General features: G+C 42.5%; 1 protein-coding gene across 2 annotated transcripts; it reads right to left on the reverse strand.

The window, feature by feature from the left end:
- Positions 1–56: 56 nt before the first annotated feature.
- kiaa1328 (KIAA1328 ortholog) lies at positions 57–15,502 on the reverse strand. Of its 2 annotated transcripts, none has more exons than XM_069151486.1 (12): positions 15,439–15,502; positions 14,939–14,974; positions 14,582–14,841; positions 14,343–14,443; positions 14,089–14,204; positions 9,222–9,346; positions 7,762–8,150; positions 7,432–7,650; positions 7,142–7,237; positions 6,743–6,834; positions 6,418–6,517; positions 57–424 (listed from the first exon to the last, which is right to left on the reverse strand). In XM_069151486.1, the coding sequence occupies exons 1-12, from the start codon at positions 15,491–15,493 to the stop codon at positions 202–204; spliced, it is 1,812 nt and encodes a 603-aa protein (XP_069007587.1). In that variant the 5' UTR covers positions 15,494–15,502; the 3' UTR covers positions 57–201. The 2 variants fall into 2 exon arrangements, with proteins under 2 accessions (XP_069007587.1, XP_069007577.1); XM_069151476.1 differs by having other exon boundaries at positions 7,432–7,638; positions 15,439–15,493.
- Positions 15,503–15,504: the final 2 nt, after the last annotated feature.

Consider the following 15,504-nt stretch of genomic DNA (forward strand, 5'->3'; position numbering starts at 1 on the left):
AATCAAACGCTTAAAGGAGAACCCGTTTTGAATAAATAAGAATTTATTACGGTAAAATAACAATAGTACAATCTAAAACATTACTTTCATTTTGATATTGTTGACGTCAATAGAGAATGAAATGAAAGACATTTAAAAAGACCAAACTAGTGAATATCAAGTGACTGGATTTTCTCTTATTGCTCCTGGTTTTCCTCTTTGTCAGCAAATGAAAAAAATATCTTCCAGAATTTGGCTTTCTTCCAGGTCCTGCTGTGTACTCTGAGAATATGGCTCAGCAGGGGTAAGCAGGGTTCGACCCACTGATTTGGGGACAGCAAGGGCCGGCCTGTGTTGCGACGTTTTGGGTCTTCGAGTGGCTGCCTTGCATTGCTCAGTTGCAGGACTAAAGATATCCAATATCTCAACCATAGAGAAGTCCATCCTGAAAAAAATAAAACTTGTTTTTTGTTGTTTTGATTCAGTTTAGTTTCAGAGGTTGCACTGACACAGACTACGTTTATAATACAGAACCCAGAGGAGTCTGGTGGAGAGGCAGCGCTGTAAATGAGCATCCTCGTGCTGTTTCATTGAAGCAGAGGTACGCACACAAAGGCCACCAGTTACACTACATGCCCTCAAAGTTAAGTAGAGAGGAAGCAAGCCGAGGGACCAACACCAGACACGCACACAGCTGAAGTCTACTTGGAGCTTAACAGTTGTACGAAAATATTTGTCATTCACCTTTCACTTGTTAACACAGACAATATGAAAGGAAAACTCTCTTCCAAGTGTTAACAAAATCTCTCTTGCTGAAGTGCCCACTGAACCCTAACAAGCAGCGTTAACAAGTCAAAACCACTGGGGCGTCCCAGCAGAAAAACAGTTTCTTGCAGGTTCAAGAGAAAAAGGGGGAGAGAACCCATTGCTTTCTCCCCTGGAATAGAAATGAGGGAATGTGCAGCGAAATAAATAAACCAAAACGGGGGAGATTAAGCTAATAGAGATTCAATCCCTCAGTCTGGCGGGCTTGATAAATTATTCAGTGTATACACAGTCGAACGACGGCCATTCCAGATACAAAACATGAATTCTTTAAAGCACGCTCGACTGATGTTGCTAACATAATTCTCTGCTCGTTTAAAGCTGCATCGATTTGCATCGCGCAGCTCTGCACACAGCTCTCCCAGGTAAGGCTGATCTTTGGTATGTACTTGTTGATATGCATGCGGGTGGTCAGCAGACAGACACACAGGTGGAACTTCCAATCAGGGCGCATTTGTGTTCCTCCACACGCAGCTAAGGGCCTTGATATGTCATGTTTTCCAACTAACTCGAGGCAGCACGTATCAGTAGCTGAAAGCTGTAAAAGGCTATATTTTGTTTTAGCAACATGAACTAATGTATGCACATGTTTAAGCGTGAGGGAGAGAAAGTGAATGAGGGTTAAGTCAGCTGAGGGAGAATAACTGAGAGAGACTGAAGCTCAAGTAAGTAAATATGTCTTCCTCATGTGGTCTCCTGCCTGTCAATAGCAAAGGAGAAAAGGAGAGAAAGAAAGAAACTGAGAGCATGAGTGAGAAAAAGCCTGTGTGTGCGTTTCTGTGTGTGTCTGTGTGTGTCTGTGTGTGTGTGTGTGTGTCTGTGTGTGTGTGTGTGTGTGTGTGTGTGTGTGTGTGTGTGTGTGTGCGTGTCTGCGTGTGTGTGCGCGTGTCTGTGTGTGTGTGCGCGTGTCTGTGTGTGTGTGCGTGTCTGTGTGTGTGTGTGTGTGTGTGCGCGTGTCTGCGTGTCTGTGTGTGTCTGCGTGTGTGTGTGTGTGCGTGCGTGTCTGTGTGTGTGTGTGTGTGTCTGTGTGCGTGTCTGCGTGCGTGTCTGTGTGCGTGTCTGCATGCGTGTGTGTGTGTGTCTGCGTGCGTGTCTGCGTGTGTGTGTGTGTGTGTGTGTGTGTGTCTGTGTGTGTGTCTGTGCGTGTGCGTCTGCGTGTGTGTGCGCGTGTCTGCGTGTGTGTCTGTGTGTGTGTGCGTGTCTGTGTGTGTGTGTGTGTGTGTGTGTGTGTGTGTGTGTGGTTGTGTCTGCCTGTAGGAGAGAGTGGAAATGAGGGCTGCTTTGTGGATAGCGAGGAGGGCATAGAGGGGATGTGGGGGAGGGACTTTGGCTGGGTTGCTTCACTGGAAATGTGAGAATTTGCATTTTTATTTGTTGATTTATTTAACGGACAGGGCTCTCAAACAGCCATCCATCAACAAACGACATGCTGGTAATGAATAATGCATCACTTACCGGCGGTCACAATCTATAACAAGGGGTAGCATGGGGGGTAGGGGTACAGTTTGGGCAGAGATGGCGGGAATGGGTGTGGGTGGGGTGAGGGAAGGGTGGTGGCACAGAGATTGCATGAGGGCTAGAGACAAGAATGCAAATAGATTTTGAGAGGGGTATACAGTGTGACAAAGAACTTCATTTCTTGGCTCCAGTTTGCGTGAAGTAAAGTTGTGAATTGCTGCTAGATATTAATATCCCCCAAGGGAGCACTGGCAAATCTATTTCACTGCTCCATGCATACAGAGAAAATGCATGGACAGCAGTAGCAGCAACACAAGTTTCTGTCATTGTTGAAGAACGAGGCTTTTGGCCTGAAATGTCGGGTCATTTTGAGAGCATCTGGACTCGCTGCATTGCCAGAGTTTAAGTACTTCGATCTTCTGTGCCAGTCACTACAACACCGAGAACCCTCAGGGAATGTAACGGAAAGTGGACAATCTTTCACCTTGATGTATACTAATTAAAAATGTGTTATAGGAAGTAAACTGCAGATATGCACTGCTCCGCTTTCAAATACTTTTTAAATATTTTGAACACAGAACCGAGAGCTTCGGGTATAATAAAAACAGTTGGGCTTCATTCCCCCAATGCACCATTACCGTGTGTCTTTTCTAGCTCTGTAAATGCAGATAAGATTTCCACAAACTCCTCTGCATACACTGCCCACCACCTTCTCCCCACTCATAACTTTCACTGCTTATTTGGCTGCTCTCTTTCATTAAAGATAGCCGTCTCGCCCCGGCGCCCCTTTTCATTTGCAGTCCAAACAGTAAGATAAAAAACCTATAATGGCCACTGCGTATATCCCGCATGTCAATTTCCCAACCAATCAATAACAGGCGGGCAATGGCAGGAAGGATGGAGATGAGATGGGCGGGGTGCGCTGGAACAGTCTCATTACTAACTAGCACAGGATCCATGAAAGGATTAAGAAGGTCACTTAATGTTAACCCCAGCTTGGTTTTGCAATTTGCACATCAAGATTGAATTGGTTAAGATCAGATGGCCACGAGAGGCATGTTGTTGCCAAGTGAAAGGGAGGGATTCAAATAACATGCCAATTCTTACAGCAGGAGAGACTCTCTTTACTAATGGAAGCTTTTTCATTTTCTCAAACTTACCTGACTAATGCATGTTACAGTGTTACTCCTCACTTCAAAATATTTGTTTAAATAATGAAAGCATTTAGTAGTGATTATTAGTGATGCCATCCATCCTCTCAATAATTCTCATTATGCATGCTATAGTAACATACGTATAGAAATAACACGAGGCACTGAGGACACCACACCTCACATCATTGCTCGCTAAAGTCAAGACGCCCTGTCAAGGTCCTTGGTTAGTCTGCCAAACTGACTGAAAATGAGCAACAACATAAGAGTATTGCCTTCCTCGTTCATTGCTATAGTTCATCTTTTCTTTTTTACGCACTGAATTTTGAATAGCAAAGAAAAAGACACATGTCTTCTCAAAATCAGTGGATTACCAAAGGATTATAACTATCTGAAGAGATGCACATGAACAAACATGTTGTAAAAAACCCATAAAAGGCATCTGAGAGGCAGACTCGCTCATTACTGGCAGTAAAAAAAAAACTCTCTGTGTAGCTAAGAGTCTAACAATTTTAATAAACTTTGCAGGTGAAAATGGATGCTAATAAGATTTTATACTCCGGGTCCCCTGCTGGAATTAATGGGCATCTGCCAGAGCTCACAGTTCAACTTAGACCGCGCACTGCTTTGTTTAAGAGTTAATCATCAGGAGTAACGAACTTTGAACTGTTTTGAAGTACCATCATTAAAAAAGGAGCTAAAAGCTATCCTGCAGCTACTTCTTCTCCTATCAACCATCACGTTCACAAAAGGGTAGAGGAAATCTGACATTATAGAAAAAATTTGATGTATTTTTTATTAAAAAAAAAAAAAAAAAAAAAGGTCTACACAAACACTTGCAAATTGCAGCATCTGATTTCTTTTTGCATTTACAATTTCACAGCAACTAAGAAGTCCTCACACAGCGGCAGGAACGTGCACATGCACACATAGTAAGATGACACACAGTCAGGTTAATTACCATTCCATGCAGAGTCCTTTCCTTTTTAGGAAAGTCTGACACTTAAACTCAGTGATTCATTCCTGCCCTAAAAACCCTTCTCCCTTCTTACATCTTTCTCACCATTTCCATTTCTATCCATCTGGACCTGCTCTAACTTTCATCGCCTCCCATTTTTCACTTTATCCAAAGCTCTTACCCTCAAACACACTTTTAACATCTCTGCCTCACTCTTGCTTTCTCTGTCTCATTACTGTGGCAGAGAGAGAAGGGAGGGCAGCGTGTGCATCCAGAAGTCTGTTCAATTACACCTGCTGCAGGATACCTGCTAGGCCGACTAATGGAACGCAGCGTGTCTCCTGACAGGCTGGCCACAGCCCGAGCTAGCCCAGTAAAAAGCTTCATTTAGCTTCTCACAGCTCGAAAAGTTAGCTAGACTAAGAAAAGTCATCATTTAGCCACTAACACAGCAGCAAATGCAAGCCCAAGAAAAGATTCAAAATATAAACCTGTATTCTATATTAGTGGTTAGATATTGTTACTATTTATTGAGAACAAGAAGACAAACACCCTCTGGCTATTATAGAGGTCGCAGACAACAAATAAAATACTGCAAATGATCTCCCCAGTGTCCCGCAATGAGTTTCTTCACCTCGACTTTCTTGTGGTAAAGCAGCCCGTTCTCGAGGAGAGCTGCGTCCAGAATATTAAACTAGCACAGACTCGTGTTTTTACTACATCTTGTTTAGCGGTGCTATTTGTCATTGACCTGTGGATCGCCTCAAGGATCTAGTCTGGAACCAGTTTTTTTTTTCTCCCCGTGCATATCTCCTTGGACATATCATTCAGCAACAGAACATTTCGCTTCATTGTTACGCAGATGATACACAGTTATACCTCTCATTCACACAAGCACAAAGAGAACAACCTGCTCCGTCCTGTTTGTCCAATGACGTCCAACTTCTTACAGTTTAGTAGCAGAAAAACAGGAGTTTTGGTTTTTGGCTTCGGAGTATATTAAAGAGCGTTTAACCACTTGCACACCAGCCAGGTCCCTAACACCAGCTGATCAAAAACTTTAAGCCGTCCCACCGACCAAACTGAAATTAAGGGTGACAGTGCGTTTTCGGTTATGGCCCCTCGTCTTTGAAACAACCTTCCTCTCAGTGTGAGACCATTAGACTCCCCTGCAGCTTTTAAGTGTCTCATTAACACTCACCTTTACAAGATGGCCAACAAGTAACAATGTCTTCCTCCTTTATTCTTGTACAACTTTTGTATTTGCTCTTTCTATTACTAATTCATGGTGTTGATTTAATTTAATTTGCAAATTTTATATGTGCTTGTCTTAGTATTATCATTTCTGTTTTTTTTATGTGAACTTCTACATATTTTGCAACTTTTGTGTATTTGTAATTTTTTCATTGGCATTGTATTTGCTTTAATTGAGACTAATATATTCCCTATGCGTGATCTCTTTTGTTTATACGTTGTTTGTCTGGACATGTAGTTTTCCTTCATTTCAATTTCACCTGCTTAATAGGAGCTTCTTATTTCATTTAACTATTTAACCAACGAGTTCTTATATATTGCACTTGCACGTCTATTTGTTGTTGTGGGTGCCGTTTGACATGTGTTCTTATGTTCCTAAACTTGGTGTATGCGTGTGAGTGAGTGAGAGTGTGAGTGTGAGTGTGTGTGTGTGTGTGTGTGTGTGTGTGCGTGCGTGCGTGTTTGGGGGGGGGGGGGTACTTTTTACTTGTAGCATATTATGTGCTTCAGCTTCAAAAGTGCTATATAAATAAAAACAGTATTACTGCTGCTCAATGAGCAATCAACTCTTTTGCCCAGCACTCAGGCTCTACTCAACCATACAGGCTGTTTTTCTGAGAACTAATGTTACTACATGAACCGAAATGTTTGTTTCCGTCCTGCTGTTTATCCAGCATAATAAAGCGTACAGAGCTTATTAACCCTCAATGAAATTACAAAAAAAAACAACGATTAAAATAACTAGTACATGTTTACCAAAGGTTTCACTGTTTTTCAGTGAAGATGTGTTACCTGGGCTCCGGGGTCTTTTGAATTGCAGACACTGAAGTGGGCTTACTGGGGTTCGCAGGGGACTTTACTGGAGATGTGGCCATATCTCTCCTGGACGGCTCTAAGGGATTAAAAAAAATGATATAAACACGAGTTGTACGGCTGAGAGCAATGCAAACAAAATAGTTTCAAAAAGTACTTTTACATGCATATGAAAGTGCTAAAATACAACGCTGTTACATGAAAATGAAGCTTTTGACGGGCTTGAGTATGATCCATTTTGAGCTCCTCTATCTGTACATCACTAAGGACGTGACTCTTTGATTATTTGAAAACACAAGCTTACCATTGTCATTGTCCAGAGGAGCATGTACGGTCTGGGAGTGTTTTTCATGCAAACTCTGTCCTGCAGGATGTGCCTCTGCATCTTCACACACTCTGTGGACCATCGACACAAAATACTAAGATGATTGTCATGTGTGTTTTTGATTTCCATTTTTAATTCAATTGTATTTATATAGAGACAAATCCCAACATAAGTTATCCCAAAGCGCTTAGTATATTCAAGTTTAAATGTAGAGGAATAGCCCAACAACTCAATAATTCCCACATGGACAAATATTTGGTGACAGTAGGGGGAAATAAATGTAAAACCTCAAGTGTGTGTGAGAGTTTGCGTGTATCTGACTAAATCAGTTGCATTTTGAGAGTCTGTCTTTCTGTCTACTGGTGTTACTTGGTTTACCTGGAGGGTAAATTTTGGTGGGAAGGACCTTCTGGCTCTGGACATCCTTTCATGGGGTTTGAGCGGCTGAGCTCAGCTTCAGTAGCTTGTTGAAACCTAGCAAAATCAAAAAAAATCAAAAAAGAGAAATGACAGGTTATACTCGTCTATAATAATAGACAGTGAAGTACAAGGAAACAGCAAAAAGGGACTTACCATGGATGGGTATTTAATTCTGTCAACGTATGCGTCCAAACATGACCTAACAATGTCACCATATGTGGTTCATTTTTCTGAGCTCAGTATTTTACCTGCTGTAATCGAGACGTGACTGGCGTAGCTGCTGATTCTGTCTGTTGAGCATCTCTTCCTGCTCAGCCAGCCGTGCATGCAGCCTCTCTCTCTCCATCTCCAACTGCATCTTCTGCAGCAGCAGCTGGTGCCTCTTCTCCTCCCAGTCCTCATGACCCAGCAGAGGCCTGATCAGGGCTTCATTAGCCTCTGCGCTCACGGTATTCCTGCGATGAAACCTAGGTGTAAATATGTGTTCCGTATTTAATATTATTCTTTGTGTCTTGACACATAATAGTGATGTAATCATGTGGGTTGATAGAGTATGACTGTAAGGAGTACTACTGCACCTTTCACACTCGTCTTGGTTAAAGGCTTCCTGGTGACCATTCACGAGGCAAGAACCATTGTCCCTTCTGCGTTGCTGTATTCCATAGCCAGAGTCATGACCACTTCCTGGGCAGTGCGCACATCTGTGGCCTGATTGTAGTTCTCTGCACTCCCTTTTCTGACTCATCTGTTGTTTGATAGACTCATCGTTTGGGCTTAACTCACTAGCACAAGACAGAGAGGCAGGGTTTCTTAATGTTTGTGCAGCTCTTTTTCTTCCATCAACACTCCTGTACACATGAGGTTGTTGTGCTCCAGTAGCAGCGAGGCTGAGGTATGAGCCATCAAAGAGGGAGCCATTAGCTCTGCTTGTAGATGTCCTGCTGGGCGCTTCCTCGCTGCTGAGCACCTGGACAGAGAACAAAGAGGACAATGAGTGCATTTGGCCAATTTAGGAGGCCTCTGAAAAACTGATGGAGTTTTTCCGCCAAAAACATTAGACCGCTCCATAAAACTTTAATTTAGAGCTGGGCTACAAACTGAAATTCACCGATACTCAATTAGGACTCGCACACCAACCTAATTTGCTCATGTTGCTACGTACGGTAAAAGCTCCCTTTTAGCCTGTCTACAAGAGCTCACATTTCACTTGCACTATGCAACTCCAAGCCTCTCTTTTTGGTCTATTTCCCTCCATTTGTGCTCATAACTACAGTGGTTGTGTGTTGCGCTCCAAGTACTGCCAAAGCACAGGTTACTTAAATAGCCGTGCCTGAACACATCCTGTGCAGACGCTGATGCAGGACTCAAGCTGCTGCTGTGCCAACGCGTCGCTTCATGACGGACCTTGCATAGATACGGGGTTAGAGCAGCACTGGGCTTTACCGCAGCACAAATGCAAATCATCCTTCAAAACTGTGAACTGGACAGTGGCCACAGGATTAAGAGGACAATTTTCAACTGAGCATAAGTGGCAGGTAAGCCAAGGTCAAGAACATTATGAGATAAACATAAGGAGAAAAGCCCATCTTTTAGTTGACTGGGGAAGAGGCTGTGACTAATTTGCTGAGGGTCAGAGAGCAGGCAAACACACATTATTCAGAGCCACTGCGGGACAATGAGGTTAGCCAAGTCATCTATTCTTACAGAGGCTGAAGCCAGAGAGGCGTCTTCGCTCCTGAAGAGTCACCTTGAGAGAGTTTTCACTATGTTGTAGTTATATTGTAGTGACTGAAGTGGACAATAATGATTTGTTATGAATTATTACGGCACTTGGCCATGAGACAATGTGCTGTTGCATGCGTCTCCACGGGATGTTTTTGTGCCCGGGTGCGTGACGGATGGCAAACAGGCCTGTTCCCCCAATGTGGCTCCCTCAGGAGCATCGCCATTACTGTACATATTCCACTGCATGTGCACCGGCCACACCAACACTAATTGTATGAACAACCTAACACACACTAACAGTCCTGTATTTTACCTTGCTGTGGGTTGGTGGTTGGCTGAGCTGGGCGATGGACTGGTTGAGCTTCACCTGTTGCTGAGAAAGGTATTGTTGGTAGAGGCCAAGCAGCTCCTGGCACTCTCTGTACTGTTGCTGCAGGCCTGGAGGACCAAGGGTTAAGTAACTAACAAAGTAAAACAACAGCTGACCTGAAACAACAGAACCCTTAGCCTGAAACACAAGCCTCTCCCTGGATTCAGCTGAGCAAAATTACCCTGTGGGTCCCATGAAATGAAATGTCTGAAAGAGATGCAGGCTTAAACAATTCAGTGAAATGGAAAACAGTTTCCATTTTTACTTTGTAAAACTATCAGAACTAAAGTAAATTCTAGAGGTGAAATCAGTGTAGCACCACTGAAATGGTACATTTGTGGGTAAATAAAATGTTCTCTTAAATGGAAAAAAAGACAGATTCTGGATTTAGATTGACAAGCTGAATTAAAACCTTGTTTCTGCAATCAATTACACGTTGGACCAGAAAAGCAGAGAGAACAGCAAAGCTGAAAACAGACAGGGAGAAGAGTCCAGCAAAATCAAAGTTGTTGTTGTGGCGCAGAGCTTTCACCATCTGGGTCGAGCCAAGCTGTGTTGAGCTGAGCAGGGTAGTGCCGCGCCAGGCTATCTGCCAGACAGAGAGCTGGCAGTCACAAGAAAACTAATCTGGAGCGGGACTACTGCTGCGCCTCAGGAGTCCACTAATGACAGTGGCAGCACCACACCACACCAGCACATACAAAGATAATGAGCATGAGAATGGAGAGACTACACACAGACACGCTCGCACACATTCAATAAATCAAGCTCAGTGTGACTTTCTAGTACACACACAAAAACAGCAAGACGTGAGAGTGCAAATTCCCCATCTGCACTGTAAACAGCCCACACACAAACATGACAATAAAGGAAGTAGTACACACACTCCCACAAAATCTGACCATAAAGTGTGTTCCTCCAGACCATATCTTTTTATGATGGTGTTCCTGCTCCTCCAGCTGATGAGTTTCTCAGCATCCATTTGAGAAAAAAAAGCCCCCATTTTAAGAGAAAATCAAAGTTCGAAGTAGAGTCTTATTGAAGGAATAGTTGGCGGAACACTCCATAAGAAAACACTTTGGTTGTTAGAAGACTTCAATCAGGCTGTGGAAATGAAACAGAGGGAAAGAGAAGAGAGCGGGGACGACTTTGAATTGAAGACCAGACACCAGACAAATGCAATGCAGCAGCTTCCATAAACACTGGGAGAGAGTGAGGAAACACTGTGATTGAACCCTGTGTCTAACTAAGGCTCCTCTGCCGCTGCACTGATGTCCATGAAAGCAGCTCTATATGGAAAACTTAAGGACATCACAAGGACATCACATCATGTAAACCTGTGCAGGGAGGTGTATTTATGCAGCATGAAAATAGGTCCTAAAGGGGAGATAGTGAATATGCTTATATGGCGACACCTCATCTCAATCCAAGATAGAAAGCAGTGTTTGTTGAAATGCATTCTGCTCATATTTGAAAAAAAAAAAAAAATCACATAAAACACCGACTACATAATTTCTCGTGCCTAAAACAACAGACATATACATATACAAAGCTCCAACACAAATCCGCTATGATGGGGACCACATACAATCCAAAACACACAACGTCTATCTGTGCTATAACCAGTCTGCAGCTTCAAAGCATCCCAATGCATAAATGAAGGCAACATGTGCTAATGTGTTGACAGGGTGACACAGTCCCTGGACAGCAAGCGCTAGGTAATCTGAACCGAGTGGAGCAACGCTGATAAGATTCCACCTCTCAGCCCGTCGCTACACTAAACATGCTTCCTCCACAGCCTTGGACATCAGCCAATGGGGGCCAAGCACTCGGCAAGCCCCTAGTTTACATGGGAGCTGCAAAGAGCCAACAATGACTTACTCCTCCCCCCTGCTCCAAAAATACTCCGAATCAAGGGCTTGGGTTGAAGAGGCTTCAGACGGGGCCTGTCAAAATGATTCACTTCCCTGTCAGGCTGAGGCTCAAATGAAATAATGAAATCCACTTCAAGGTGGAACAAATTTGCACAGGAGGGGGGAATATTTTAAAGCCTGCTTTTGCACACTGTGCCAAACAGATTGAGCCTGAGCAGGAATGTGAGAGGAATGGAGGCGGAGGATGATGTGTGAGTGTATGAATGTGTGTGAGAAGGGAATGGCAGGGAATTAATAGAAAAAGACGGCTTACATAACTGTTTCAATACTACTGAATCTGGAGGGGTGACATGAGCACAAGTCACACAATAAATAAACCAATAAATAACCCCCAACATCAGATAACAATTATGTTGAAAATGGCTATAGATTTCTGAGAGGATCAAAATACTGATGACAACTGAAAACAACATGTTTGAGCCGCAGACTAAGTTGCATTATACTGAATGATCAGACATGACATCTGTACAAACTATCTTATGTTCATGGAATATGTCCATTGCACAACAACCAAGGATGGACAAGCCCACAAAAAAATCCACACTATTCTAAATGATGATGTGCCGACAACAGCTGGATCCAATTTTGACCATTTTACCAAAGTTTTAATGTATTATGCATTATGCATTTCATATTAATCGCACAACTGGTTCAGTCCAATTTCATTATACTCAGTTAAGCTGGTTGCTCGATATACACCTTACACCAAGACTAATCTTTAGTCTCAAATAGCAGCAACGCAGTGTTATACATTTTATAGTATATGTATACAGAGCTGCAGAAAGCTCACAAAAAAGTTCTCAGTTCAAATGTCTGATCACATTTAGCAGTGAGTAGGTCACACCTTTAATCAAAGTAATCTGATTACATTTTTGTTGTGTAGCACACCTGACACAGCACATGGTTTAAACCAATACACTCATTCAAACAATAAAAGGTAAAACACACAACACCAAGATCAGATAATGACAACATCTACAATGTTGAGTGCAAGAAAACAATGATCTTGTAATTATAAATGCCAGCTTGTATGCTTATCACAAAAAGCAGCCTTGATAGAGCCAGATTCCAAATTGTAAATGTCATACATCCAAAAGTTGGAAGGGTGAAAATGGATTTAGCTCTGGCATTCCTCTATGTTAGCATTTTTTCAAAAGCATGTAATAGGGCTGTTATGCCCCTCTCTCTCTGGTTTCACCTCAATATGTGGCATTGGCTGTAGCGCCTGCTGTGCTTTGGTCTGGATACAGCAAGTAGAACAGTATCCTGTGTTAGTAACGCCACCTTGACTTCTGCCCATGCCAACATGCCTTGAAGTACAAAAGGCCTCCTTCCTATCTCAAACAAAAATTCAGTCTTGTGTGGAGGTCGGTTCCAAATGTCAACTGAACATCCCAAATATCAAGTGTACTTTTCCCTCTCATCCGAGGTGGCTTGGGGCTAAAGTATAGCCCTACATTCTTTATACCCCTGACAACCCTGAATCTTGGTGAGATAAGATAAGCTGACGCGTAATGGAATTAAACTTGACAAGACTCTCATTCAGCATGTTTGCCTTTGGTGTCTCCTTAACCTTTCGGAGAAGTGCTGGAACTTTCTGCCTGAGAGGAGCCTTCATGACTCTTGCACACACTTTAAAAGACTACGCTATCCCCCCTGAGGTGTTTGGATCCGAACACTTTTTTCTCTCAAATACCTTTTTAATGGAGTTTAGAAGTTTGGTGTAAATGCCAAGTCTCCAAGCCAAAGTGCCTTTAATTGAGTTGTGCTTGCCTAATTTTCCCCGCCGCCGTTGCCAATCATGCAATTTACCAGCCGGGTCAATTACTCTTCATATTTCGCAGTTTTTTTAACCTAAATTGACTCCTGGCCATGCTCTGATATGACCTGAGCTGAATATTTATGAAGACAGTAGGTGGATTGTGGCGTTATAACTCATTTTAGACAATGAAAAATCAAGTTTTGACCCAGCTGATCTTATTTTTTTAAAGAAATAGCTGAGAGATATTCAACATTTATCAATCAGGGAGTTACAAAAACACATTGTAAAAGCAAACACTGCAGTCTTCACAGTAAATATCAAAATTCATCTTTGGATGGTAAGATGATTTAGATGGTTGGGGCCACCGCTCCAACCATGAAATGAATTCTGTACACAACAGCGTATAAGTTACAAGCAGTTGCAAAAAGAAAACTGCAGCAGGCATCAAATAATTTAAATGCATCTGCTCTAGTTCTCTGCCTTTTGTATCAGCTTGAGGGGTCTTGCCCAAATGGCCTTACCTAAAACAACACTGCCCCCTGCTGACTTTCTATTAGAATAGCATATGCATCTATAGAACCATATAGTTCAATGACATGATTACAGGAATAGGCCATCATGTCCCACAGTGTGCTGGCAACTAGTTATCTGAAGTTCTGACAATCCGTTATTGTTAAACCTTTTTGCACCACCTTGTTAACTTTCTTCTAGTTAAACCATTTTTTTCCCTCTTATCATGCAATTCTAGCATACAATACTGAAACATCATGCCTTGGAATTATGAAGAGATCTTTACTATAAGATTTTGCAAAGGCCTTTGCATGTCAGGATGCTAGAGTCATAAAAAGCCATCAACGCATCTAGAAGCACATTAAACATCATCAAAGCTGAAGTCCTCTGACGATTACTCAAAGACAACTTTTAACCCCATCTGCTTCAGCCAAACTGCATTACTTCACTGGTCAACATGAAACCACTGCTGCAGCTATTTGCAAAAGCACATTAACAGCCCTATCATTTCCTTTGGAAAAAAATTTACAAATTCAACAAATCACCTCATGATCTGCAGCAATGGTTTTTTTTGTTGTTGTTTTTTTTTATTTTGAAAGGATACTTTCCCGCTCCTCCGCTATGATCAGATTCTGTTGCTCCAGCTGCTGGATCTTGCGTTCAAAATTTTCCTGTTCGTTTTTCAGACGCTGCACTGACTCTTCTTTCTCCTCGCTCACTCTGTACAACAGGAAATAAACACGTTAGAGGATTGTCTCTAGTATGTATTCCAAAAGTGCAAAATTAAATTGTTCTAATCATACAAACACATTGACAGTAACACTATCTCAGAGTTCACTGTCATGTCCTTTTGTCTACCTTGCAAGCTCTTCGATGAGGTTTGCAATTCGGCGCTTATCTTCAGGACAGAGGTCCTTCAAACAGACCTCACTCTTTACCCTGCTGGTCTCAGAGATACCCTGTGTGAAAAGTAGTTAACAAGCAGAATTATGAATTAGAATAGTAGTAAAATGCCGTCTGATTCAATACCCTTTATGCTCTAGCCTACATATTCAAACATTTCATACATAGAGGGAAGAGAAAAATAGCTGATTTACCTGTGACAAAGGCACAAAAGTACCAGAGGGTGGGGACAGGGTGGTGGCACTGTGGTGGACTGACACCTTCTCTGTATTATAAGCCCCAGACGGATCACTTTGGACTTGTCCCGGCCTTTTGCCTCCTGTCTTCTGCGTGGCCTGATTTTTGCAGTCAGAAGCACGCCTAACTCGCATCTTAGTGCCTCTTTTGTTGGATGCACTGGTGCTGCCTGGTCCCGAGTTGAAAGAGGTCCGAGTCTTCACCTCTCCATCCACTCCTGAGCCAGTTTGTGGGAAGACATTGAACATGAGATACATATAATTATTTATTTTTTTTATATCAAAAAATGACCAAACAATGAGACCGAGACTCACCAGGAACAAACACCACAGGCTGCTCCTCATCTGACACTGGGAGCATCACCGAGAGAGGACAAGCGCTTAAATTAACGTTTAGTCAAATTAAACTAGAGGTGGTGAGACATGTGCCTCCACCGGCTGTGTAATCCGAAGAAAACAAACAGTTGTGGGGGAAATCAAAGAGCTAGCTTTCTACTAAAACTGGTTTTGAGTTGTTATGTGTTGTGCTAAGAAAGCTAAAAGGCTTGATTAATATAAACAACAGACGTGAATAACGTCACCTCTAAGTTCCAATATAAAATATGCAACGTTACCGTAACTTGTAAGACGTAGTTAGTACTTTTTAACTTAATCACGGGTACTTAGCTGACAAGCTGTCACACTTCCTCAGGGGAAACAACTTTCAAATGGAAGCACAGAAGTGCCATGTGTGAGTTTCACGTGCCTCTATGAGATATGAACGGATGGAAATTGGACAATAAGGCGAATGCAGTTTAATAAAAGAGTATGTTTACCGCCATTCATCCAAAATATTCCCGAATTTCCACTTCTTTTCGCTGCTGCCGCCATGTTGAAACAAC

Source organism: Embiotoca jacksoni, unplaced genomic scaffold, assembly GCF_022577435.1.
Source record: "Embiotoca jacksoni isolate LCO1_2020_lvr unplaced genomic scaffold, fEmbJac1.0.p SCAF_1, whole genome shotgun sequence".
NCBI lineage: Eukaryota > Metazoa > Chordata > Actinopteri > Embiotocidae > Embiotoca > Embiotoca jacksoni.

Coding starts and splice junctions, on each gene's coding strand:
- kiaa1328 (XM_069151486.1), bottom strand. CDS start 15,493: ATGGCGGCAGCAGCGAAAAGAAGTGGAAATTCGGGAATATTTTGGATG. Junction 9,347..14,088: donor CATAGCGGAGGAGCGGGAAA/GTATCCTTTCAA, acceptor TTGGTCCTCCAG/GCCTGCAGCAACAGTACAGA. Junction 6,835..7,141: donor CACCAAAATTTACCCTCCAG/GTAAACCAAGTA, acceptor GATGGTCCACAG/AGTGTGTGAAGATGCAGAGG.